Genomic DNA, 24,308 nt, shown 5'->3' with positions numbered 1-24,308 from the left:
GACTGTCGGGGACTTCTGGGATGACTCAGAAGCAAGGTGGAATCCCTGGACGTGAGAGTGAAATTGAATTTCCTCTCCAACCGTCGGTCCCGCAATCTCCCATCGATGCGGCTGGTCAAAGTAATGAGGGAGTCAAAATCTGTGGGTAACTCCTGAGCTGCAAGCTCGTCCTTAACCTCCTCTGAAACGCCGTGCAGGAACATGTCGAACAGTGCTTACTGGATCCACGCACTCTGCACTGCCAATGTACGGAAAACCACCGCATAGTGGGCCACAGTGCGGGCGTCCTATCGGAGCTTGATTAGCTTCAGGGCAGCTTCTCTCCCGGAGAACAGGGCATCAAAGAACTTCCTCACCTCTCCCACAAACCCTTCCAGGCTCACACATATGTACGGCTGCTTTTCCCATACGGCGGTAGCCCAGGTGAGAGCCCTTCCAGACATCAACATGATGAGGTAGGCTATTTTGGAGCGATCCGAGGGGAAGGAGGAGGGCGGAAGCTCGAAAATGAGGGCACACTGAGATAAAAACGCCCAACAGGTGCTCGGCTCTCCATTAAAGCGTTCTGGAGGAGGTAATCGGGGCTCCCGGGAAGGTGGAGTGGCCGGTGGGGCGGCAAATTCTTCGTGCCCATCAATGGAAGCTCCTTGGGAGGAGATGACGTTGAGCAACTGGTCCGGGTCTGCTGGGTCAGTCATGGCCAGTTCGTACTATCAGGTATGAAGGTAAGACCCAGATGCATACCACGTCGAAAAAACAATAGTTTAATATTCCAACAGTGGCAGGCAATAGACAGGTCTAGGCAGGCACGGGTCAGTAAACCAGAGGTGGGGCAACAGTACTGGGCGGCAGGCAGGCTCCGGGTCAGGGTAAGGCAGAGGTCGTTAATCCAAAGGGGGGCAAAGGTACAGATCGGCAGCAACCTCAGGGGCAGGCAGAGTGGTCAGGCAGGTGGGCTCGTAGTCAGGACAGGCAAGGATCAAAACCAGGAGGGCGAGAAAAGAGAGACTGGAACAAGCAGGAGCTGAGACAAAAAACGCTGGTTGACTTGAACAAACAAGACGAACTGGCAACAGACAAACAGAGAACACAGGTATAAATACACAGGAGATAATGGGGAAAATGGGTGACACCTGAAGTAGGGTGGAGACAATCACAAAGACAGGTGAAACAGATCAGGGTGTGACAAGGTCTTAATGAATTTATTTCAATTTACTGATTTCCTTATGAACTGTAACTCAGTAAAATCGTTGAAATTGTTACATATTGCATTTACATTTTGGTCAGTATAGATCTAAGTGAAGGCTTAAATTAAACCTGCCTAGAGGCAAGTTTAACTTCAGATGAATGGATCAGGCTTAACTTCAGATGAATGGATGTTGGCTCCCAGGTTGACCTTGGCAATGGAGGAAAATCGGTTACCTGGACTATTTCAATGATGATCAAAGAGCAGCACCAAGGCCAGACAGAAGGGTGGTTATAGACAGGAGCAACCCACTGAATGATTTTGATTAAATCAAATTTCCGTGACCGTTTTTGCATGTACAAAGAAACTGTAGATGACGTCATTTGTTTGCTTGAGCCAAGGCTTTCATCTGAAGACCCATTCCTCCTTCCCTACAAGTACTGATCACCTTGAGGTTTTTGGCATCTTGAACCTTCCATCGTGAAACAGGAGATTTGTGTGGTGTAAGTAAACATGCAGAATAGTCCACAAAGTCTGCAGTGCTTTAAATCAAGTGAAAAACAATTACATCAAGTTCTCTGACGCTGCTGCCCAAGACAACTACAGTACAAGGCAGAGCTCTATGGATATGGGAACTTGCCCGGAGTCATTGGCTGTATAGATATACCGTTCACGTTTCCCTCTACAGCAGATGTTGAGGAGTACAGGAATCGTAAAAACTGGTTCTCAATAAATGTACAAAGTGTGTGCACTCCCAATTTGCAGTTCTCCAACATTGTTGCACAGATTTTCACAGCTTTTCATACTTGGTGACAGTGGGTATGCAGCACCCACTTTTTGTTCAACCCCTATCTTCATGCAATAGGGCCTAAGCAACAACGGTACAACCAAGCTCATATCCAGAGGTGTCGTGGATCGCATGTTTGGTGTATGGAAGAGACATTACCAGTGTCTCAGAAAAACATTGCACTTTCAACCAATAAGATGCTGCATTGTCATAATTGCAACAGCAGTGCTTCACAATTACTGCAAACAGCATGGCTGCCCAGATCCTCATGTTGAAGATGAGGATGACCCAGATGTTCCCGTGGTTGACGCAGATAATGACAGAAATGGACTAGCCTGCAGAAATGCTTTTGCTATGGAGCACTTCTCTCCCAAAGATAGCTCAAGTGATTGAAGCAAGCAATATCCATGGATTGGTAACAAAGATTGTTTTAATTCACAAATGGAAATATCGGGACCCCTAAGAACATTGGTAATGCTTCTTCATGTTTCGCTCTTCCTCCTCTTCATTCATGCTTCTTTTAAATAATTGTCTCAGCAAATTCCATTGCTAGTTTCTCATGCATGCTCAGCCTTTTTGTCTTTGTCCTCTGGCCCAGGATATTGACACAGTCTTCACTCCTGGCTACTGCAGATGCAGCAGGCTGACCTTCATCCCGTCTTATCCCTTCCAAGCTATGGTGATCATTTGCCTCTAGAAAATGATTACATTGCTGCATTATTGAGTTGAGTTCATTACAAGAATTGAGTTGCAAGAGATGACTGACAACATTACATATTCGCTACAGTGCGGGAATGGAACATGTTGAATGAATGTGTCCAACTGAAGATTGGAGCGGACCCCCATCTGAACTGTCCAAATACCACCCAGGGGCTGCTCGCTATCAATAATCCCGGTCAACTAGTCCCCCAGTTCATTTGTCTCTGGTCTCACTGGGGGTCCGCCACCAGTCTTGAAACACTCCCTGTGAGCAAGAACATTTGTCTTATTTAAGTAGGTTTTTATGTTTTTCCACAGGACATTGGAAAGACAAGAAACTATAAAAATTATATTAGTAATTATGTATGATATTTGTTTGTGTTACATTTCTGTCACACAAATAGATTTAGGCCCAACTGTGTTGTGTTACGCAAGAAAACTAACATTTAAAAGGGACTCTGATTTGTAAAAGTGGACCAAGAATAAATACAGTATCTTACCTGAAGTTGTTGTAGTGTCATTTTGTTTACTTTTTTACTTCTAATTGAATTCATTACAAATGCTTAACACAATTAACACAGTTTAACACAATTCGCTTCAAGGGTTCACTGGAATTCCTCCGTCCATTGTTTGGTTGGTAAACACTTTACTTGACACAGTCATAATCATGTCATAATATGTCATAACAGCAGACATAATGTGACATAACCTATCAAACCTTACAAAAAATGTAAATAATTATAATCCACATAATAATTCACATTTCCTGTTGCTGCAGGATTATTTTCCTGCTGTAGCAAACTGGCTCAAATTAAGATCCTACATCTGTACATGCAAGACGCAATAAAAAAAAGCACAACCTTCTTTCAAAAAACAGGATGTTTTATTACTAACAAAAGTTAATTTACTACAGTATACAAGCATGAAATAGACTTTGTTAGGCAAATTTTACAATAGCAAAAGTGTATTTTTTAAATGCCCATCATTGTTAAAGTGGAAATCAGCAGAAGAAACCATAACAAAGCGGTCTCCTCAGCCCTGGTTTGGTAAATTAAATTTTATCTGTCATATGCGCTAAAATGCTTACTTACAAACCCTTCACCTACAATGCTTTAAGAAGTGAAGAACATTTTTTTAATAAGTGTTAAATAAAAAATTGAAAAGTAAAAAATTGAAAAAGAAGTAACAAAAAGCTGAGAGATGGGGCTGGAAAAATGCAATCACTCTCAAATTCATAGACAGAGCTATGGACGCAAGGATTGACCATCCATTATATCAAAATTATAGTTTTAACCAATGTTTTGAGGCTATATTGTTTACAAACATTGGAGTAAAAATAAGCTTATATTGGGGTTCTAATGGGGTACGTCAGTTGAACTAAGCTAATGAGGTATTTATAACATATATTCTTCAAGAATCAATGGGTACACATAATTAATCTCTAAGTCCAAAAATGTATGTCGCAACTTCTGATTGCCCCTTGAAGGCCACATTTACACGTGTAACTAACATATTTGAGAATCCACACAGTTATACATGAAAATAGTAAAATAAAGACAATACTCCTTGTCACTCATTGTTATATCAAACATTTGGCTTGACAATCACAGCAATGGAGTAGGCTAGAACACAAACATATCCGCAACAGAGCTAATCCAAGCAGTAAACTGTAAACTGGTCCAATATAATGGAGATGAATCCATGCGAGGGTAAAGAACGGGAGGGAGAAGGGGGAAGTGGTTGTCCTAGTGACAGTACATTTTAAAAACGGGCACGGATACGCTCCAGAGGGTCTGTTTCCCACATCTTGGGGTCCCATGCCTGGAACCAGCCGGTGAAGGTTGCCGGTTCCATTCCCTGCTTGATCGTGGTGATGGCAATGCCCCGGCGACCAGAGGGGTCCGAATCCAAGTAGTCTTTGGCTGAAAGGCAAGAAGAAAGCTCTACATTAAGTCCTATAGATTGACACTTTTTGTCAATGACTACAATGAGGTAGTGATAGAGTGTATGTATGAACAATGGCCAATAAATCCAGATTATTAATCAATCGTACCAATTTTTGCTGATCCGGTGCTCTCCACTTCGTTGGCCTCGTTGCCTATCCAGAGGAAGACCTATTAAAATAATAGAAAAAGAGAGTGGATCATCAATAGAAATAGAATAACTAGACAGACATTCCCAGTCAAGTCAATGCTACACTAGATGACAGACAGGAGGTGCTGTTTTGAAGTAACCACGCCTCCATCATGGCATTCCCCAACCATTGTAAATAAAATATTTAACCAAAAGAAATACATGTATTAATGTTTACATTTGTTTTTGCCACCTTTATTCTATTATAGACACCTTAATGCACACTTTTAAATAATGTTATGTGAGCTACTAAATATATATATTTTAAAAAGTCCTTAAAGTCAAGTTTTTTAAATCTTATGTTACTGTTCCCACTACATCAAAAACATTCTTAAATACATGTCATTTTGTCCTTTCAACATTTATTTGAAATACTGTAGAATTCCATTCATTCCTATGGATGACTGCCAATACGGCTGACCGATAACTTCAAAGCCTCATGATATTTCTGTGGGATCAACTCTGCACACTCAAATTATTATACAGAAAACAGTAAAAGCAGGATGTGAAGAGGGATTGGAGGATTGGATCACTTCCTCTAAAGACTCATGGCAGGACTTCAGTTGTATCAGAGCCACTGGGATCATGCGGATTATAATGTATAATGGTTTTATAATGGTCTTCCACATCATGCCAAGACCTTACCTGATCCCAAGTGTCCAGAAGCATGACATCATCGGTTGCCAAGTCTGACTGGGTGAAATCTCCAGGCACCTCCTCAGCCTGCGAAAGAGAAAGAGAAAGAGAAAGAGTAAGAGAAAGAGTAAGAGTAAGAGAAAGAGAAAGAGTAAGAGAAAGAGTAAGAGAAAGAGTAAGAGTAAGAGAAAGAGTAAGAGTAAGAGTAAGAGAAAGAGAAAGAGTAAGAGAAAGAGAAAGAGAAAGAGTAAGAGAAAGAGTAAGAGAAAGAGTAAGAGAAAGAGTAAGAGAAAGAGAAAGAGAAAGAGAAAGAAAGAGTAAGAGAAAGAGTAAGAGAAAGAGTAAGAGTAAGAGAAAGAGAAAGAGTAAGAGAAAGAGTAAGAGAAAGAGAAAGAGAAAGAGAAAGAGAAAGAGAAAGAGAAAATTACAGAGTATCCTTTGATGTCTCCAACCTTCACAACCAAATAGTCCATCCCTTCACTAAGAGAAAGCATTCCTCTACTCACTATGAGTCTGCCAGTCTTGTTAGAGCAGCCAAACAGGCGCGGTGGCTTCACCATCTTCTGCAGACCGCTGGAGGTCTGGTACTCCTTCTTCCCTCCCAGAGCAGACCAGAACCCAGCTGGGGAAGAGAGCAGAATATGGTACATCAAAACACTCATCATACCAGTTTCATTCAATACAAATGAAGAAACATCAGAAAAACACAATAATAAATTATAGTGAGTACAACATTTTGTAATGGTCGTTCAAATGTAACATTTGCTAATAAAAGCACTACAATAAAAGTATTTAAAATAGAAACAAATAATGTAAAATAAATCCTATCACTAAGGCACGTTTTGTTATGACAGTCACCAGGTGTAAGACTACAACACCCACCAGGCTCCTTGCCCTCTGACACCACAGTGGCTTTCCCTCCTCCCAGGAAAGAGGTGACATACTGTGCCGCAGCCATCTCCGCCTCAGTGGCCCCCACTCCCCTCCACAGGAACACAGTGTCAGGGGATTTCAGCACAAACACATCATTGGTGTTCAGGAATGTAGCAGAGGGCTCCACCTGAGGAGAGGATTGGAGACGGGGGGGGCATGAAGTCTTGAATCTTGCGTCGTTTTATAAATCAACTCATACACCCTGTGCCATGGAATCGGTACATCAAAAATCTCTTCCCAACTATTTTTCAATTTGTATGGCACAGCTGTCAACATCCTGGTCCTCAAATGAAACTGGTATACTTTCCTATTTATGCTATTTTTATTCCTCCGCCAGTTTTGATCCTTTATATTAGGAAGACAGACCAGTTCCCTACCTCCTCTCGCTGCCACCCGCCTCCTCCATTTTTGGGGTAATGCTGTAATCAATTGGTTTTCATCTTGGATTGTTGGATTGAGTAGACCTTCCCATACAATTCTGATAACTCCATAAAATACATAACTCTACCATTCCAATTTACAATGTCATTTAATAACAAAATATCCTTTTCAAACATCTTTTACATAAATACAGGTTTTTATTTTTAACCTTTAATTACCTAGGCAAGTCAGTTAAGAACAAATTCTTATTTTCAATGAAGGCCTAGGAACAGTGGGTTAACTGCAACAGATTTGTACCTTATCAGCTTGGGGATTTGAACTTGCAACCTTGCGTTTACTAGTCCAACGCTCTAACCACTAGGCTACCTGTCATTTATTAACCGTTTATTAACCGTTTATTAACCAGCACATTTGAGTTCAGCCAGGGGGATGAAATTGAAATTGTAACCAGCTTAAAAAAGAGAGATACTTGAAAAATGTTTAACTTTAAATTAATCGAAAATGGGACATGGCAATCTGCACAAAGGCAAAAAAACCACTTTTAAACAATGGATGAGCTTTTCTTAGTAATCTACTTTAGGGTTCAAGAAAAACTTGAAGCTTTTAGAGAGAGGTTTAGTCCTTTTATATTTAATAACCTCAACCCACACAATTCATATTCATTATATAGACAGACATGCTTTATCTTGTCTGGTTTAGCGTCCCAGATATACGTGTATGTTGTGTGACAGACTGACCTCTACAGCCCGTGTAGCCTTGGTGGAGCTCTGGCGGATGTGGAAGAGGCGTGTGGAGCCCACCTTGCTCTGGCCCCCCTTACGGGACGTTCCACCCAGGTGGATCACCATGGGCTTCCCCTTGAACAGACTCATCAGGTGGGCCGGCTCCTGGCCCTGAGTCACACGCACCTGGAAGAAATAGGAGAGGAGACACTTCAACACATCCATTAGATCATGGGCTTTCACAGCCATGTTGTTATTGTAAAATAGATTTTGTTCTCAATGACTTACCTGGCTAAGGTTAAATAAATAAATCACACTTCCAAACAACAAAGACAAGAGGACACTTCTCTGAGTGTTTGAAAGACATATGAGGTGTGTTTAAATCAGATTTATCTGAATGGTGAGCAATTGTTCTTGGATTGTCTTTGTACAATAAGTGTTACCTGGACAGGTGAGCCTCCCATGGAGTCGTCCAGCTTGACCGTCAGGAAGGCGGAAGCAGCCAGCTCATCCTGAGTACACTTCCGCCCCTGCCTGAAGACATCAATCAATCAATATATCAATCCATCAATCACTGTTATGGGTATGGGATAACATAGACACAAACAGAGATCTTAACTTATTTGGGACTGAGTAGCTTGGATGAATAAGGTGCCCAGAGTAAACTGCCTGCTACTCAGGCCCAGTTGCTAATATATGCATATTATTATTATTATTGGATTTGGATAGATAGAAAACACTCTGAAGTTTCTAAAACTGTTTGAATGATGTCTGTGAGTATAACAGAACTCCTATGGCAGGCAAAAACCTGAGAAAAAAATCCAACCAGGAAGTGGGAAATCTCAGTTTTTTAGTTTTTCAAATCATTGCCTATCAAATATACAGTGTCTATGGCTTCATATTGCACTTCCTAAGGCTTCCACAGTCTTTAGAACCTTGTTTGATGCTTCTACCGTGAAGGAGGGGGGAATGGGAGCTGAAGGAGTCAGAGGTCTGCCAGAGTGGCATGAGCTGATCACGCGCGCTCACGTGAGAGTTAGCTTGAGTTCCATTGCATTTCTACAGACAAAGGAATTCTCCGGTTGGAACATTATTGAAGATTTATGATAAAAACATCCTAAAGATTGATTCTATACTTCGTTTGACATGTTTCTACGAACTGTAATATGACTAATCGTCTGAACATTCGCCTGGACTTGCTCGCATGTCGTGAGTTTGGATTGTGTACTAAACACGAGAAAAGGGAGGTATTTGGACATACATTATGGACTTTAGCAAACAAATCAAACATTTATTGTGGAACTGGGATTCCTGTGAGTGCATTCTGATGAAGATCATCAAATGTAAGTGAATATTTATAATGCTATTTCTGACTTCTGTTGACTCTACAACATGGCGGATATCTGTATCGCTTGTTTTGTTGTCTGAGCGCTGTACTCAGATTATTGCATGGTGTGCTTTTTCCGTAAAGCTTTTTTGAAATCTGACACAGCAGTTGCATTAAGGAGAAGTGGATCTAAAATTCCATGCATAACACTTGTATCTTTTATCAATGTTTATTATGAGTATTTCTGTCAATTAATGTGGCTCTCTGCAAAATCACCGGAGGTTTTGGAACTACTGAACAAGTCCTATGAGTGTCATCTGATGAAGATCATCAAAGGTTAGTGATGAATTTTATCTCTATTTCTGCTTTTTGTGACTGGAAAAATGGCTGTGTTTTTCTGTGACTTGGTACTGACCTAACATAATCGTTTGGTGTGCTTTCGTCATAAAGCCTTTTTGAAATCGGACACTGTGGCTGGATTAATAAGAAGTGGATCTTTACAATGGTGTAAAATACTTGTATGTTTGAGGAATGTTAATTATGGGATTTCTGTTGTTTTGAATTTGGTGACCTGCAATTTCACTGGCTGTTGGCGAGGTGGGATGCTACCGTCTCACATATCCCAGAGAGGTGCTACTGCAGTTACACTGAGTATATAACAAATTAAGAACACCTGCTCCTTCCATTACATAGACTGACCAGGTGAATCCAGGTGAAAGCTACGTTCCCTTATTGATGTCACTTGTTAAATCCACTCATATCAGTGTAGATGAAGGGGAGGAGACAGGTTAAAGAAGGATTTTCATGTGTTGAGATAATTAAGACATGGATTGTGTGCATGTGCCATTCAGAGGGTGAATGGGCAAGAAAAAAGATTTAAGTGCCTTTGAACAGAGTATGGTAGTAGGTCCTAGGGGCACTGATGTGTGTCAAGAACTGCAATGCTGCTGGGTTTTTTCATGCTCAACAGTTTCCCTTGTGCATTAAGAATGGTCCACCACCCAAAAGGACATCCAGCCAACTTGACACAACTGTGGGAAGCATTGGAGTCAACATGGGCCAGCATCCCTGTGGAACGTTTTTGACACCTTGTAGAGTCCATGCCCAACTAATTGAGGCTGTTCTGAGGCCAAAAGGGCACAACTCAATACTTGGAAGCTGTTCTCAATGTTTGGTATACTCAGTCTATAGCTCCAGTCTGATGAAGGCTCTCTCTTATGGTGACCTGGTGAACAACACTAACCAGGTGTAGATGATATGCTGCTCCCTGCCTCCTAGGCGGTAGCTGTACAGGACCAGGTAGCAGTCACCTCCATAGAACTGGCCGTAGCTGGAGGGGTCCACTGGCACCTGGGCACCATCCTCCACACGCCACACCTGAGGAGGAGAGGCATCACCTTTAGTTACCAAGGTGTAACTCTCAGTGTGTGGTACATGAAAAACAATTCACATATGGGCTGGGTGGTCTAGTGGTCGGGACGGCAGCCTCCAGCACACATGCACAAGTTTGCCTTCCTTGTAACACATTCTCCCTCTGCCTGTTATTCTCTCTATGGCTCAATGGCACATTGGAGAAGAAGGTCTGAGGGGGATGGACCTTGGATGTTCTCCTCTAATACAGTTCAGAAGTAGAGGAGATAAGATGAAAGTATTTGTGGAAAGACAAATTGAGATTCACTCGTTTCACTCCTTTGAACAAAACAAAAAAACAATTCTCACACCACCAGGAGTAGTAGAATTTGACAGTGGTGTAAAAATATTTTTGGGGTATCTGTACTTTACTATTTATATGTTTGACATATTTATATTTACTTCACTACATTCCTAAAGAAAAGTATGTACCTTTACTCCATACATTTTCCCTGACACACAAAAGTACTTGTTACATTTTGAATGCTTAGCAGGACAGGGAAATATTCTAATTCACACACTTATCAAGAGAACATCCCTGGTCATCCCTACTGCCTCTGATCTGGCGGACTCACCAAACACATGCTTTGTTTGTAAATTATGTCTGAATGTTGGAGTGTGCCCCTGGCTATCCATACATTTTTTTAAAACAGGAAAATGGTGCCGTCTGGTTTGCTTAATATAAGGAATTTGAAATTATTCATACTTTTACTTTTGATTTTTAAGTATATTTTAGCAATTACATTTACTTTTGTTACTTAAGTATATTTAAAACCAAATACTTTTTGACTTTTACTCAACTAGGATTTTACTGGGTGACTTTCACTTTTACTTGAGTAATTTTCGATTAAGGAATCTTTACTTTTACTCAAGTATGACAATTGGGTATTTTTCCACCACTGGAATTAGATCATCATACTGATTCTCATCACTAGATTCTTTCAGCAGTACCTGAACCTTCCCAGATCCGTCATCCACCATGCCGTGTTGGGCAACCATGGTCTTGTTGGTGTGTAGGGAGGAGGAGTCGAAGGGGACCTGCTCCACCCTGGCAATACGTCCCACACTGTAGGCCTGGCCTGGGCCCGTGGTCTGGTCCTTGTCCTTCCAGTTACAGAAGAACTGCTTAAACAGGGTAGTCTCTCCTCCGCACGGCAACACCTGGATCTATACAGGACAGAAGAAAACATCAAAGGGCTTAAATCATTCAACCCACACATCTGTAAAGGGACATGATAGCAGTAGATACAAAGGAATTGGTCAATACACAGAGCTGAGTGAGTGGTGATGGGATGTGGAGAGGTTGTTCTTGTAGTGTATGACTTTTGCACAATTCAGCAGCAGTAGGGTAGAAAGGTTACTGTCATGGTGCATAACTTTGGCATACGAATTCACGGCAGCAGCATGAAGACATGTTTGCTGTAACGTTACCTGGGTGTGCTTGGGGTAATTCTTCTCCTTGATGAACTGTTCTGCAGCATTCATGGCAGCCTTGCGCTCATCTGTGGAGGCACTAGGTCCTTTCCAGACAAAGATCTTGCAGTCCGATCCGTTGTCCAGAATGTAACACTCGCTGGGGGAGAGCATCTCTTGTTTGAAGGGGCTGGTCTGGGCCACCACTGACACCTTCATGGAGCCTGCCGCGTCAGAGATCTACAACCCAATGCAATACATCTGTGTTCACCCACATTATACAGAGACAACTGAAATGGACCATTGTGCTTTCACAGTACACAGCGCCACCACAAAACATACATATATGACAGACTGGGAGCAGCACAGGGCTGCGAGTTTTTACCATGTAGAGAGCTCCCTTCTTGTTGGCTCTTTCAACAGTCTCGTCATCAGGGCTTCCTGCAGGGATGTTTGGTTTGGGCCCTAGAGCCTTAACATAAAAGCAAACACAGCAATTATTAATACCGTGAATAAGGAGAAATAAGTCATAGCCAAGTTTATCAGCTCTGCCTGAGGAGTCCCATTGCACTCATCTACAATTCCACCATTGCATAAAAACCCTTGTATAGAGCTTGTGACCACCGTGCAAGACCAGGAACAACCCCTTGCCTTTTAAAAATGCATTAAATGAGACAAAATAGAAGACAGCTAAAATGATTCAAGTTAACACTGCAATGTCTTAGTGTGCTAAAAGGGCATAATAATGCCAGATGCCAGTAACCCTCGCTCCCATATTCCCTTCCTGTATTACAGGGACAGGAAGTGGTGGTGAAGGTGACTCACGTCGATGACAGCCTGTCGGTGAATCCCAAACTTCTCCCTCGCCCCTATCAACTTGCTCGGAGCGTCACGTGTTGCTAACTAAACTCAGACGGTGACCTCCAGAGACTAGTGATGGGATCAATAAACCCATCAACTTTGGAACACACTCCTTACTTGAATGATGAAATTCATGTTCCACTTTTAAACAATAAAACAAGCATGAAATTCAAATTAACGAATCCCCCTGTTGTTTTACAAGATATAAACCACAGTAACAGTTAAACATTTAATTTGGGAGGTATGTCATCTGTTACATGTATCAAGTCTCGAAATCAGACATCAACAAATGCAAACAACATATAATTAGGAATTCCTCTCTATTATTTTATGAAATTGCGCAGACTCCAAACATATCGCAGTGCTTGTCGGGATAGCACTTCGCTCTGAAGCCTGCAGCCTTGCTGGCTCGGTCTAAGTGACTATCTGAATGTCTAATTAGCCCCTACACCCTCGATCATCTTCACTCCCTCAGCAATGAGACACTTGTGCAAATGGCAGAGGTGCGTGTGAACGTGCAATTGGAGGGGGAGCGGTGAGGGAATGATTTGGGATTCAGTCAGCTGTTCTCCTTCCTCCTCGATTATCTGTGTGTGTGTGTGTGTGTGTGTGTGTGTGTGTGTGTGTGTGTGTGTGTGTGTGTGTGTGTGTGTGTGTGTGTGTGTGTGTGTGTGTGTGTGTGTGTGTGTGTGTGTGTGCGTGCGTGCGTGTCTGGATAAGAAAGTGTTAAATGACTAAAATGTTAAAATGCAAATGTCTCACGTTGATGATAGCCTCTGGCTCTCCTCCCTCCTCAACAATTTGCAGCTTGGCACGGCCATTCCTCTCGTTGTCACGGACATCGATGGCTACCTCGGACGCCTTCAGTCGCTCGAAGCGGTTGCACTCACTGCCACACCACTGGAAGATGTCCTGAGAATAGAAACGAAAGTTGTCGTCATGGCCACGACTCAGACTTAGGGTAAGGGAGGAGTCTTGCCTCTGGATATAACTACTTATGCATGCTCATGTATGCGCCACAAAATAACAACTGGGGTATTTTACTGCCCTCTCCTTCTTTAGAGCCCTCATTCCTCCCATTGCACATATGCAAACATTGTGCATGTGGGATCTTTGTGCTTCTGCCTATGTGACAATCCCCCTATGTAGCATCGGCTAAGTTCAATGCACGTGGGTCTGGTTTAGCAGATCTAACTCCTTAACTTCTAATTTCATCGTTGAGCTTAGTCACTGATACCCTGTCCCAACTCACCTTTCCCAGGTCGATGATAAAGCAGTCCCCATTGTTGAAGCTGGACCAGGACATGTCCACCTCCGTGGCTCTGATGACCCTGCGGCCCTTGATGTGCAGCAGACGCTTGACGTTCATCTCATTGGTCACCACGTGCTGGAAGCCAGAGGCCACCCCACCTTGCTGAAGGACAGAGAATTTAAATAATGTGTCAGGTTAACGAAGCTAACAATAAAACATAGTTTATAAGAAGTTTATATGCCCACTGAGTATACCAAACATTAGGAACACCTTACCAACTATTGAGTTGCACCCTCCTACTTTTGCCCTCAGAACAGCCTCAATTAGTCGGACATGGACTCTAGAAGGTGTCAAAAGCGTTCCACAGTGATGCTGGCCCATGTTGACTCCAATGCTTCCCAAAATTGTGTCAAGTTGGCTGGATGTCCTTTGGGTGGTGGACCATTCTTTATACACACGGGAAACTGTTGAGTGTGAAAAGCCCAGCAGCATTGCAGTTCTTTACACAAACCAGTGCGCCTGGCACCTACTGCCATACCCCATTCAAAGGCACTTAAATCTTTTTTCTTGCCCATTCACCCTCTGAATGGCACACATACACAATCCATGTCTCAATTGTCTCAAAGCTTTAAAATCCTTCTTTAACCTCTTAGCCTGTCTCCTCCCCTTCATCTACACTGATTTGAGTGGATTTAACAAGTGACATCAATAAGAGATCGTATCTTTCACCTGGATTCACCTGGTCAGTCTATGTCAGACGTATTGAACTCTTACCCTGTGAGGTCCGGAGCCTGCTGGTTTTCTGTTCTACCTGGTAATGAATTGCACCCACCTGGTGTCCCAGGTCTAAATCAGTCCCTGATTAGAGGGCAACAATGAAAAAAAGCAGTGGAACTGGCTTCAAGGTCTAGAGTTGAGTTATAGGGATCTATGTCTTGACAACTTGATTGCTGAGAAGCAAAACATTTTAGGACTATGTCAACAATTAACTAATGAAACAAATACCAAAAGATAGTTTTTGGGTGGAATTTTCCATAAATGTTTTGTATACTCATTCTATATTACATATGTTACAAACTCCAACTTCAAAGTTCATTGTGAGTAACTTTGTCCAGAGTAGTAAGTAAATATGTACTTCCAAGGCTTCCTTCCTTTGCTTTCCAATTCAGAAGCCAATATAAAATCTTCCAGACATGCAGCCATTTGGCTTTCTGGAAAAAGACCCAGATGTGTCCTCCCTCAGCCTTTCTGCCATTTCAAACTCTCCATAGCAACCTTCTATGGAAAACTTTAACCACTGTAGAAACTAAAACTTAAAGACACAGTCCTTTAAAAATAGTACAGTTAGCTTTTTGGCAACATGTGTCGAGACTCATTAGTATTTCAACACAGGATTGGACCCTTTTTTTCAATTTTCGCCTAAAATGACCTACCCAAATCTAACTGCCTGTAGCTCAGGACCTGAAGCAAGAATATGCATATTCTTGATACCGTTTGAAAGGAAACACTTTTCAGTTTGTGGAAATGTGAAATTAATGTAGGAGAATATAACACATTAGATCTGGTAAAAGATCATACAAGGTAAAAAACGTTTTTTTTTTAATCATCTTAGAAATGCAAGAGAAAGGCCAGTATCTAAATTTAGGACTCCAGGCACAATTTATATTTTGGCCACTAGATGGCAGCAGTGTATGTGCAAAGTTTTAGACTGATCCATTGATCCATTGCATTTCTGTTCAAAATGTTGTATCAAGTCTGCCCAAATGTGCCTAATTGGTCAATATATACATTTTCATGTACATAACTGTCACGACTTCCCCTGAAGTTGGTTCCTCTCCTTGTTCGGGCGGCCTTCGGCGTCGAAAGTCTTCTAGCCATCATCAATCCACTTTTAATTTTCCATTTGTTTTGTCTTGTCTTCCCACACACCTGGTTTCAATCCCCTCATTACATGTTGTGTATTTTAACCCTCTGTTCCCCCCATGTCCTTGTCCAGAATTGTTTATTGTAAGTGCATTGTGCACGTTTATCTGGTGTGCGATGGGTTTTGTACCCATTGATTATTTGTAAGGTTGGTTTTATTTATTAAACTGCTCCGTTGTAATCCAGTTTTGGCTCTCCTGCACCTGACTTCCCTGCCGCCAGTATGCACCCCTTACAATAACAGTGCACTCTCCTCAAACAATTGCATGGTATGTTTTCACTGTAATAACTACTGTAAATTGGACAAGAATTTAGCTTTCTGCCGATATAAGACATGTCTATGTCCTGGGAAATGTTCTTGTTACTTGTCTGAATTGTGACACTGATTTGAACCAGTAGGGGGGGACATAACCCACACAACCGTTTTAAAACTTCTGAAGTGACTGCAAGGGGAACTTACATGTACACACTGTATGTACATTGTCATTCTCTGGCTATATGAGTTTGCGGGTGGGACGGGTGGGACACCAATCTGAAGAGATCCTTAACTTAATGGGAGTGTTGCTGTTGGGGTGGTCCTCACTAGAGAATACATTACTACACCTTTGACCACCTATTGTAGGACCCTGTAATTCAATAGATCTAAACTTCAGTCTCATTAGTCACCAAGTTCAAATTGGAATCTACTTCGTTGTTCATACTTGGTTATCAATACTTAACCTAATAATGCCGAACCCACACACATTGTTTACCTTCCCTTCACTGCATTGGGTTTCAATGACATTGACATACACAGAGAAGTATAGTAGTGGGCTGTACAATAACAGAGTAAGCTTCTAAGTGCTGGAAAGGAAAACAGAGACTTTCAGTCATTTTTAATGATACAGTTTTCAGTAATACCTCACCTTGTACTTGATGCCAGACTTGAAGTATCCCAGGAAGGTGATAGACTCATTGTTCTGGACCTCTCTGAATTGTACCGGGCCTCCACCCAGGAAATCATCCAGTTGGGAGCTAAAGATGGCCGCCGCACCCATCTCATCCTGAGAACTTTCATTTCCTGTGGTATCAACCAATAGAGACAGAGATGAGGAGGAAGATTACCAATGGGAAAGGCCATAGAACATACAGAATGATGTAGGGTGAAGTTCCCCCTTAGGCAGTGTTCTTGGGTCAGTTTTGCATTTTTCCTACCAATGACTAAGGTTAGAATTGCTGAACCTAGATGTGTACCTAGGGGAAGCTTCACCCTGGAGCATCCAAAACATCAAAGGGAGGAACCATTCAGTCAATTATCAAATAAATATGACAGGTGAACTGGCATGTGTCTTTTGATAATGCTTATCATTATCATTTTCTGCACGTATAGCATAGCAGTTAAAGGCTCAGCTTGAGTGACCCTGGTGGTAGGATATATCAGTGGGGTAACTAGCTCTCTCTCTCACCCAGCCACATGTGGATGTAGTATGAGGGGGCGGCGGTGGTGTAGAGCAAAACGTAGCAGTCTCCAGTGAAGAAGTTCCCGTAGAGCTGTTTAGGAACCGGCTTCAGATCCATCTTCTCCACACGCCATACCTGAAGACCAGGCCCCTTTCCTGCAATCTGGAACTCCTTATGGAACACCATGGTTCTGGAAGGGAGGAGCAGGAGAAAGCAGAGGGGTGATTAGGAGGAGGAGGAGGAGGAGGTGATGGAGAGTCAAGGTCATACACAAGATGACTGTCATTATCACTGACAAACACAAAAAAAAACTCAGAATCACAGTAAAGTCAAAGATATGATGTAAACGTATGGCTCTTTATCACCAGTTAACGAGACCTTGGAGAGTGTCTGTAGTGTTAAAGGCTAACATATAGTGCTAATAATGGAATCTGTGGGGAGTACACTCTAAAAAGAAATGCTGGGTTAAAAAAAACAATGTTGGTAAATATTGGACAGAAAACTCATTGGGTTATTTTGGAACAGCCAGTTGAGTCACTTAGTTGGGTTATTGATGCTGGCTTATTAAGCTATGACCCACTGGGTCAGATCAAAAGACTGGAAGCGTGGCTTAGTGGGTGCGTGGCTTTCAAATTGTTATTTTTTGCCTCCCATGAGAGTAAATATCATTCTGGTTCATGTTATGTTACATTATATTGTCATCACTAATGAGGTTGAGCACTGACAATTTTGTGGCTTTTATGAGGGTTCAAATCAAATCAAATCTTATTGGTCACATGCAGATGTTAATGCGAGTGTAGCGAAATGCTTGTTACACAAGAGTGTGAGTTGCTCAAGTGCCTATGCATATCCCAATGTTGGGAGAGTTACCACTTTGTTACAATATTTAAATAATGTTAGAACATTTATATTAACATATGTAACTTACAAAAAATATTGAAGAATATTTCAAATTTGCAGTGCAAACATCTCATGATCAACAGGAATGACATTTACTCTCACGGGTGGCCAAAACTAACTATCTGAAAGCCACATCACTAATAAGCCATGCCTTCAGTCTTCAAAGAAAACCACCCAACTAAGTGACCCTGTGTCAAAATATCCCTATCTGTGTTCTGTCCACTATTTACCCAGCATTTTTTGAAGTGTAGATGTACCAAAGCCCTAGGTTTCATAATACACCACGACTTTAGTATTGTGTCATATGTGTAATAGGATAATTACTGTACGTCGTACGTCAATTAGGTTAGTTAATGTTTGACTGAATCGTTAGAGGCATTTATTACACAACACAAGTCAAAGCTCCAGGTAATATTTTCTCCAGGTAAACAGAGGTCACTATTGGCTCACTGAAGAGAAGGCCATATCACATGACTATTGACTTTAAACAGTATTGTTTACTTAAGACAGGTGTGTGTTCTGCTGAATGACCCAATATTATGTCAGCAGATCCCTGTGTCAATTGCAAAACAAAGGAGTGGTTGCAGTTTCGGATCGTCTGGAAACCGTTTTGCTGGGACTAAAAATACACAGATTTCTGCCCAGGTGAAGGATTTACATTTTATCTCCTGCCATAGAGATCCTATGAAATTACTAGAGGGGCTATGTCATAAATCCTTAATGTTAAAGAATGGAGTGAAATTGGCAGCCACATTCGTCAGGGACAAATCCAAACCAGTGTAATATAAGCTAATGGCAGTAGAGGCGTAATCCATATTTGATTTATGCAGGAACATAACTGTGTGATATATCAGAAATTGTGTAATAGAATTACTGTCAACCAAAAATATTGTTATATAGTTATAAATACAGTTTATAAAGGTTTTTACAAATGTTCTGAATAAATAGCCTCTAAATTATATTCAAAAAGACCCTAAATGACTAAATGATTTGTTTTCTTGGTAAACTGTGAGTGCTATTATATGATACATTATCAGTACTTGTTGATTTTACAACTTGTCTAAGTCTTATCATCAACTGATTTCAGCCAGTGTATTGCTGTGGATTGACTGCCTTGTTTGAATGGAATGTTGGCATATTGGCACTTAATCTGAAAAATGAATGGAATCATTCCTCTTAAACTGTCTGGTTAGCTAGCTGACAAACATACAGTGAGGATAAATTCTTCAAATTATTTTAAGCATGATTTCATGTTCTTTTTTCAGAGTTTGGCTACATGCAGCTGTTTACATGTTGTCCAAAAAAGACATGACCAACATGTTCGCACATACTCCCAGATAGTTTTTTGCAGCAACACAAAACCCAAGTGGGGAGTTACATGTAGCTATCTAGCCAACAAATCAAACACAAGCAAGTCACAGACACAAGGTCTAATATTTTTTTTCATCATCATTGCAAACTTTGGCTAAGCAGGAAGCAGACAGGCAGTCAAAGCAGTAGTGTTATTTTTCAGCAACTCTGGCTAGTGACTATGATATGGCAGCAACTACAAATATAAGCCTACATCATCACACAAACAAAGATTGTTTTACTCCAATGGAATGTATCAGGACAGTATCCTGCTTGTGCAGCTGCAATATCCCTTACAACAGACAGAGAAGGCTGTAGCCTTCACATTGGCCTTGAATGTTTGCTCAAAACATCACAGAGCTTTTACTTCAGCTGTCCGGAAAAATGAGTCAGAGACATAGGCTACTTCCTCATAGGCTACTTCCTCATAGACTACTTCATTTATTTGGAAACAGTATTTAGTCTTTCTTTACTATGGATGTCATCCACATAATTAAAGCAAAATGTCATGATTTTATCATTGTGTGTGAAACCTTATAGAATGTTGTGTTGTCAAATAACCCCTCTGTATCACAGAGACAGTATATCTCTCATACCTCATGTTTTTGTATCAATATCAGACTTACACCTGATACTTTACCATTACTCCTTAATGAGAAGGGTGTCTATCTCTAACTCTGACAGTAACTCAATGTTGATCTAGGGTGGTGGTGCAAAGGAGAGAGTGAGTCACATGAGCCTGACTGACTCAAGAGAGAACTGTTTCTCTCCCTTTCTCTCTCTACTTATCTCTCTTTCTTTCTCTGTCTCTCAAACTGACTGTTAGGACGACTTATCCATGTCTCAACATTTCAGCATCTGAAAATGTATTGTAGTCCATATTCACCATACAAGCATACCTGATATGATTGCGTTCCAAACTTGGAATTTGATGTACATAAAGACGTGATAGAAGATATTTTTTCATTTTATTGATCTGAGCAAATACAGTGTTTGATTGAAGCGTCTCATGAGACTGGATTGGAATAAGAAGAAACATTTTCCACAAGACGGGAATCTGTAAACATAAGCCCCTGTGGCCCATGTGGTCCTCTAACCAATTACTCTCTCAGTATTCCGAAAGCAGTTTGATTCCTCTGTGGTTCTACTGGATGGGTTCTAGGCTAATTCACAACACTTAGCCACCTCAGACTCCAAACAGTAAAAACTATAGGATGACAGACCACAAAATGACATATACACTACATGACCAAAAGTATGTGAACACCTGCTCGTCGAACATCTCATTCCAAAATCAAGGCAATTACTATAGAGTTGCCCCCCCCCGTAGCTGCTATAACAGCCTGCACTTTTCTAGGAAGGCTTTCAACTAGATGTTGGAACATTGCTGAGGGGACTTGCTTTCATTCAGCAACAATTGCATTAGTGAGGTCGGGCACTGATGTTGGGTGATTAGGCCTGGTTCGCAGTCTTTGATCCAATTCATCCCATAGGTGTTCGATGGGGATGAGGTTAGGGCTCTGTGCCGGCAGTCAAGTTTTTCCACACCGATCTCGACAAACCATTTCTGTTTGGACTTTGCTTTGTGCGTGGGGGCATTGCCATGCTGAAACAGGAAAGGGCCTTCCCCAAACTATTGCCACAAAGTTGGAAGCACAAAATTGTCTAGAATGTCATTGTATGCTGTAGCGTTAAGATTTCCCTTAATTGGAACTAAGGATCCTAGCCCGAACCATTAAAACAGCCCCAGACCATTATTCCTCAGCCACCAAACTTTACAGTTGACACTATGCATTGGGGCAGGTAGCACTCTCCTGCCATCCATCAAACCCAGATTTGTCCATTGGACTGCCAGTTGGTGAAGCATGATACATTACTCCAGAGAAAACATTTCCACTGCTCCAGATTCCAAAGGTGGCAAGCTTTACACCACTCCAGTCACCGCACGGCATTGCGCATTGTGATCTTAGGCTTGAGTGCGCCTGCTCAGCTATAGAAACCCATTTCATGAAGCTCCCGACGAACAGTACTTGTGCTGACCGTGCTTCCAGAGGTAGTTTGGAACTCGAAAGTGAGTGTTGCAACCGAGGACAGACAATTTTCATGGTGCTACGTGCTTCAGCACACGGCGGTCCCGTTCTGTTAGCTTGTGTGGCCTACCACTTCATGGCTGAGCCATCGTTGCTTCTAGAAGTTTCCACTTCACAATAACAGCACTTACAGTTGACCGGGTTAGCTCTAGCAGGGCAGAAATTTGACAAACTGACTTGTTGGAAAGGTGGCATCCTATGACGGTCCCATGTTAAAAGTCACTGAGCTCTTCAGTAAGGCCATTCTACTGCAACGTTTGTCTATGGAGATTGCATGGCTGTTTGCTCGATTTTATACCCCCGTCAGCAACAGGTGTGGCTGAAATAACTGAATCCATTCATTTGAAGGTGTGTCCACATACCTTTGTATATATAGTGTATAATTTATGATATCTGTGTGACACACCCTCCCACAAATATTTACACACTGCTACTTTTACATAAAATGTAATGTAATATTGAGACATAAACGACATAATAAAATATGAAATAATATGTGGAAAATAGAATAAATAATTAATTATCTGTCATTAGTTTATTTAGTTCACAATATCATTGTGTTAAAACATATCAATATACAGAGATATATGACAGAGATAGGCCTATATTTTTTTTTACCTCATATACCAATGTGTGTAACTTTCCATACTATTTATTCACTGCAGCATGCTAATACAGCAACTCAATTGAGCAATACAATTGAAAAATGGCTGTAGTATACAATAAAATGAATGTATTCTAAAATACAATCTAATTTTTTTTTTTGTAAAAGTCTTTCCAATATGCAATCATACTGTTAATTCCTCTGTAAAATATGAATATGACTCATATGGACGGTTTTTGCGTAGGTTTCTTCCCTCCTGGATCCGACTAGCTGAGCCACCAACTACAATTTAAAGGCACAGTGCATTACTGAAACAGTTCTTTTTCTTTCCTTTTCCTCTACCATTCTACACATTTTGTGGGAATTAACCTATTAACATGTATGCATCTATTCAAAAGAATAGCTAATATATCTAGCCAACCCAGAAATGTGTTTGCAAGGCAACTGCGATATGATAAAGAATAGACTGGCAGCAACATGTTACTTTCACACCAAAGATTCTGCTGATAAACAACAACAAAAAATACTTTTAAGTTTAGTTCTCGTGTATATCTGTATCCTAATTGGATGAGAATTGCTGATGTAAGGATATAAATCTTCTGTATTTAAAAAAAATAAAATACCTGATAGTAGAAAACTTTCGAAGATGAACTCAGCAGCAAAGGCAGATGTGGATGTTGTGTAGTAGCCTATTCAAGATTCTGCAAAGATTGTGAGTGAGGCTATTATAAAGCTAGAGCATCTTGGAAAGAAGAGGCATATCAAGCCCCACCCAATCCAACTTGCAAGTAACAACACGTGTAAACTAGAGCCGGGTGACCAAAAATAACTATCTGAAAACCACGCCCCTAATAGGCCATGTCTTCTGAAAATAGCCCGGTTAATTTAACCATCAGTTGGGTTTTTATGAACTTTCATGCTGGGTTGACCCAGCACCTGAGGAGGTGTGCCCTATTGGGGGCGTGACTTTCAGATTGTTCGTTTTGTCTATCAGTCGGAGTAAATGTCATTCCTGTTCGTCATGTTAAGTTTGTACACTGCTGATTTTCTTCAATAGTTCTGCACATCACATATTTGAATATACATGTAATGAAAAGATACATAATGTGCTTGACTCCACCTTACAGAAACATGTTGCTGGATATTTGCAACATTACCTCTTCAATATTAAAACAAAGTGGTAAGAATCCCAACATTAAGATATGCATAGACATTTGAGGAACTCACACTCTTGTGTAAGCCTCGTTAATACTCATTAAGTCTGTGCTCAATCTTAGCAGGACCGATTAACTGGAATAAAAAGGACTCTCACGGGTGGCAAAAAAATGAGAAAGCCACACCACTACTAAGCCACGCCTCCATTTTTGGGAGCGTATAAACAATTGATGTGAACAAAAAGTTATTTAATATTTCCCTCGGACATTGTACACATTTTGTAGGAATTAACCTATTGACATTTATTCAAAAGAATACCCAATACATCTGGCATACCTCAGGTGAGTTTGCAAAGAAACTGCGATATGATAAAGAATAGACTGGCAGAAACGTTTCTTTAACACTAAAAATGCTGCTGAAAAACAAACAAACAACTTTTACATTATACAGAAAGTCAAGGATTATCTCTGATATAATTTAATGTAAATGAGTGGAGCCAATTTGTTTTACAAATCTATCTATTTCCTGATTGTATGATAATTGCTGATTATACAACTTGTGTATTTTTTTATTTTTTTTACCTGATAGTAGAAAACTTTTCAAGATGAACTCAGCTGCAAAGTATGTGGATGTAGTGTAGTATTTCAGATTCTGAAAAGATTGAATGTGAGTGAGGCTATTATATAGCTGGAGCTTTGCGCTCAGAAAGAAGAGGCGTCTCCCGCCCTGCCCCAACTGAACCTGCAAGTAACAACACATGGTAAACTAGTGCTTACCACTGTAGGCCTACTTTGAGTAGGTAGTACAGGGCCTTTAGAAAGCCTACACACTCCTGAACCTTTTTTTCACATTTAGCTACGTTACAAAGTGGGATTGAAATATATTTAATTGTCATTTTTTTGTCATTGATCGACACAAAATACTCCTGTAATGTCAAAGTGAATAAATATATATATATTTTTTTACAAATGAATAAAAATGTAATAACTAAAATATAGTTGTTGCATAAGTATTCACCCCCTTTGTTTAGCCAAGCTGAAATTAGTTCAGAAGTAAAATTTGGCTCAAAAAATCACATAAGTTATATAGACTGATGACTCTGTGTG

At 40.9% G+C, this 24,308-nt stretch overlaps 1 protein-coding gene across 2 annotated transcripts; it reads right to left on the bottom strand.

The window, feature by feature from the left end:
- Positions 1 to 3,536: 3,536 nt before the first annotated feature.
- On the bottom strand, positions 3,537 to 23,929 carry LOC112249834 (gelsolin). 2 transcript variants are annotated; one of them, XM_024419564.2, is made up of 17 exons: positions 23,784 to 23,894; positions 22,671 to 22,748; positions 17,109 to 17,293; positions 16,569 to 16,723; positions 13,741 to 13,902; positions 13,251 to 13,400; positions 12,013 to 12,099; positions 11,646 to 11,867; positions 11,166 to 11,381; positions 10,048 to 10,181; positions 7,921 to 8,011; positions 7,493 to 7,663; positions 6,324 to 6,501; positions 5,948 to 6,063; positions 5,451 to 5,528; positions 4,726 to 4,786; positions 3,537 to 4,594 (listed from the first exon to the last, which is right to left on the bottom strand). In XM_024419564.2, the coding sequence occupies exons 3-17, from the start codon at positions 17,287 to 17,289 to the stop codon at positions 4,434 to 4,436; spliced, it is 2,163 nt and encodes a 720-aa protein (XP_024275332.1). In that variant the 5' UTR covers positions 17,290 to 17,293; positions 22,671 to 22,748; positions 23,784 to 23,894; the 3' UTR covers positions 3,537 to 4,433. The 2 variants fall into 2 exon arrangements, with proteins under 2 accessions (XP_024275332.1, XP_024275326.1); XM_024419558.2 differs by lacking the exon at positions 22,671 to 22,748 and having other exon boundaries at positions 23,784 to 23,929.
- Between the last annotated feature and the right edge of the window lie 379 nt (positions 23,930 to 24,308).

The sequence above is a fragment of the Oncorhynchus tshawytscha genome, linkage group LG01, assembly GCF_018296145.1.
Source record: "Oncorhynchus tshawytscha isolate Ot180627B linkage group LG01, Otsh_v2.0, whole genome shotgun sequence".
Classification (NCBI taxonomy): domain Eukaryota; kingdom Metazoa; phylum Chordata; class Actinopteri; order Salmoniformes; family Salmonidae; genus Oncorhynchus; species Oncorhynchus tshawytscha.
Note: the sequence above shows the minus strand (reverse complement) of the source record. Positions and strands in the feature narration are given on the sequence as shown.

Excerpts from the sequence above, each read along its gene's own strand:
- LOC112249834 (XM_024419558.2), bottom strand. The coding sequence starts at position 17,289 with ATGGTGTTCCATAAGGAGTTCCAGATTGCAGGAAAGGGGCCTGGTCTT. Across the intron at positions 13,903-16,568 it reads AGTCTGGCATCAAGTACAAG|CAAGGTGGGGTGGCCTCTGG; the intron begins GTGAGGTATTAC and ends TCTGTCCTTCAG. Across the intron at positions 6,502-7,492 it reads AGGCTACACGGGCTGTAGAG|GTGGAGCCCTCTGCTACATT; the intron begins GTCAGTCTGTCA and ends TCCTCTCCTCAG.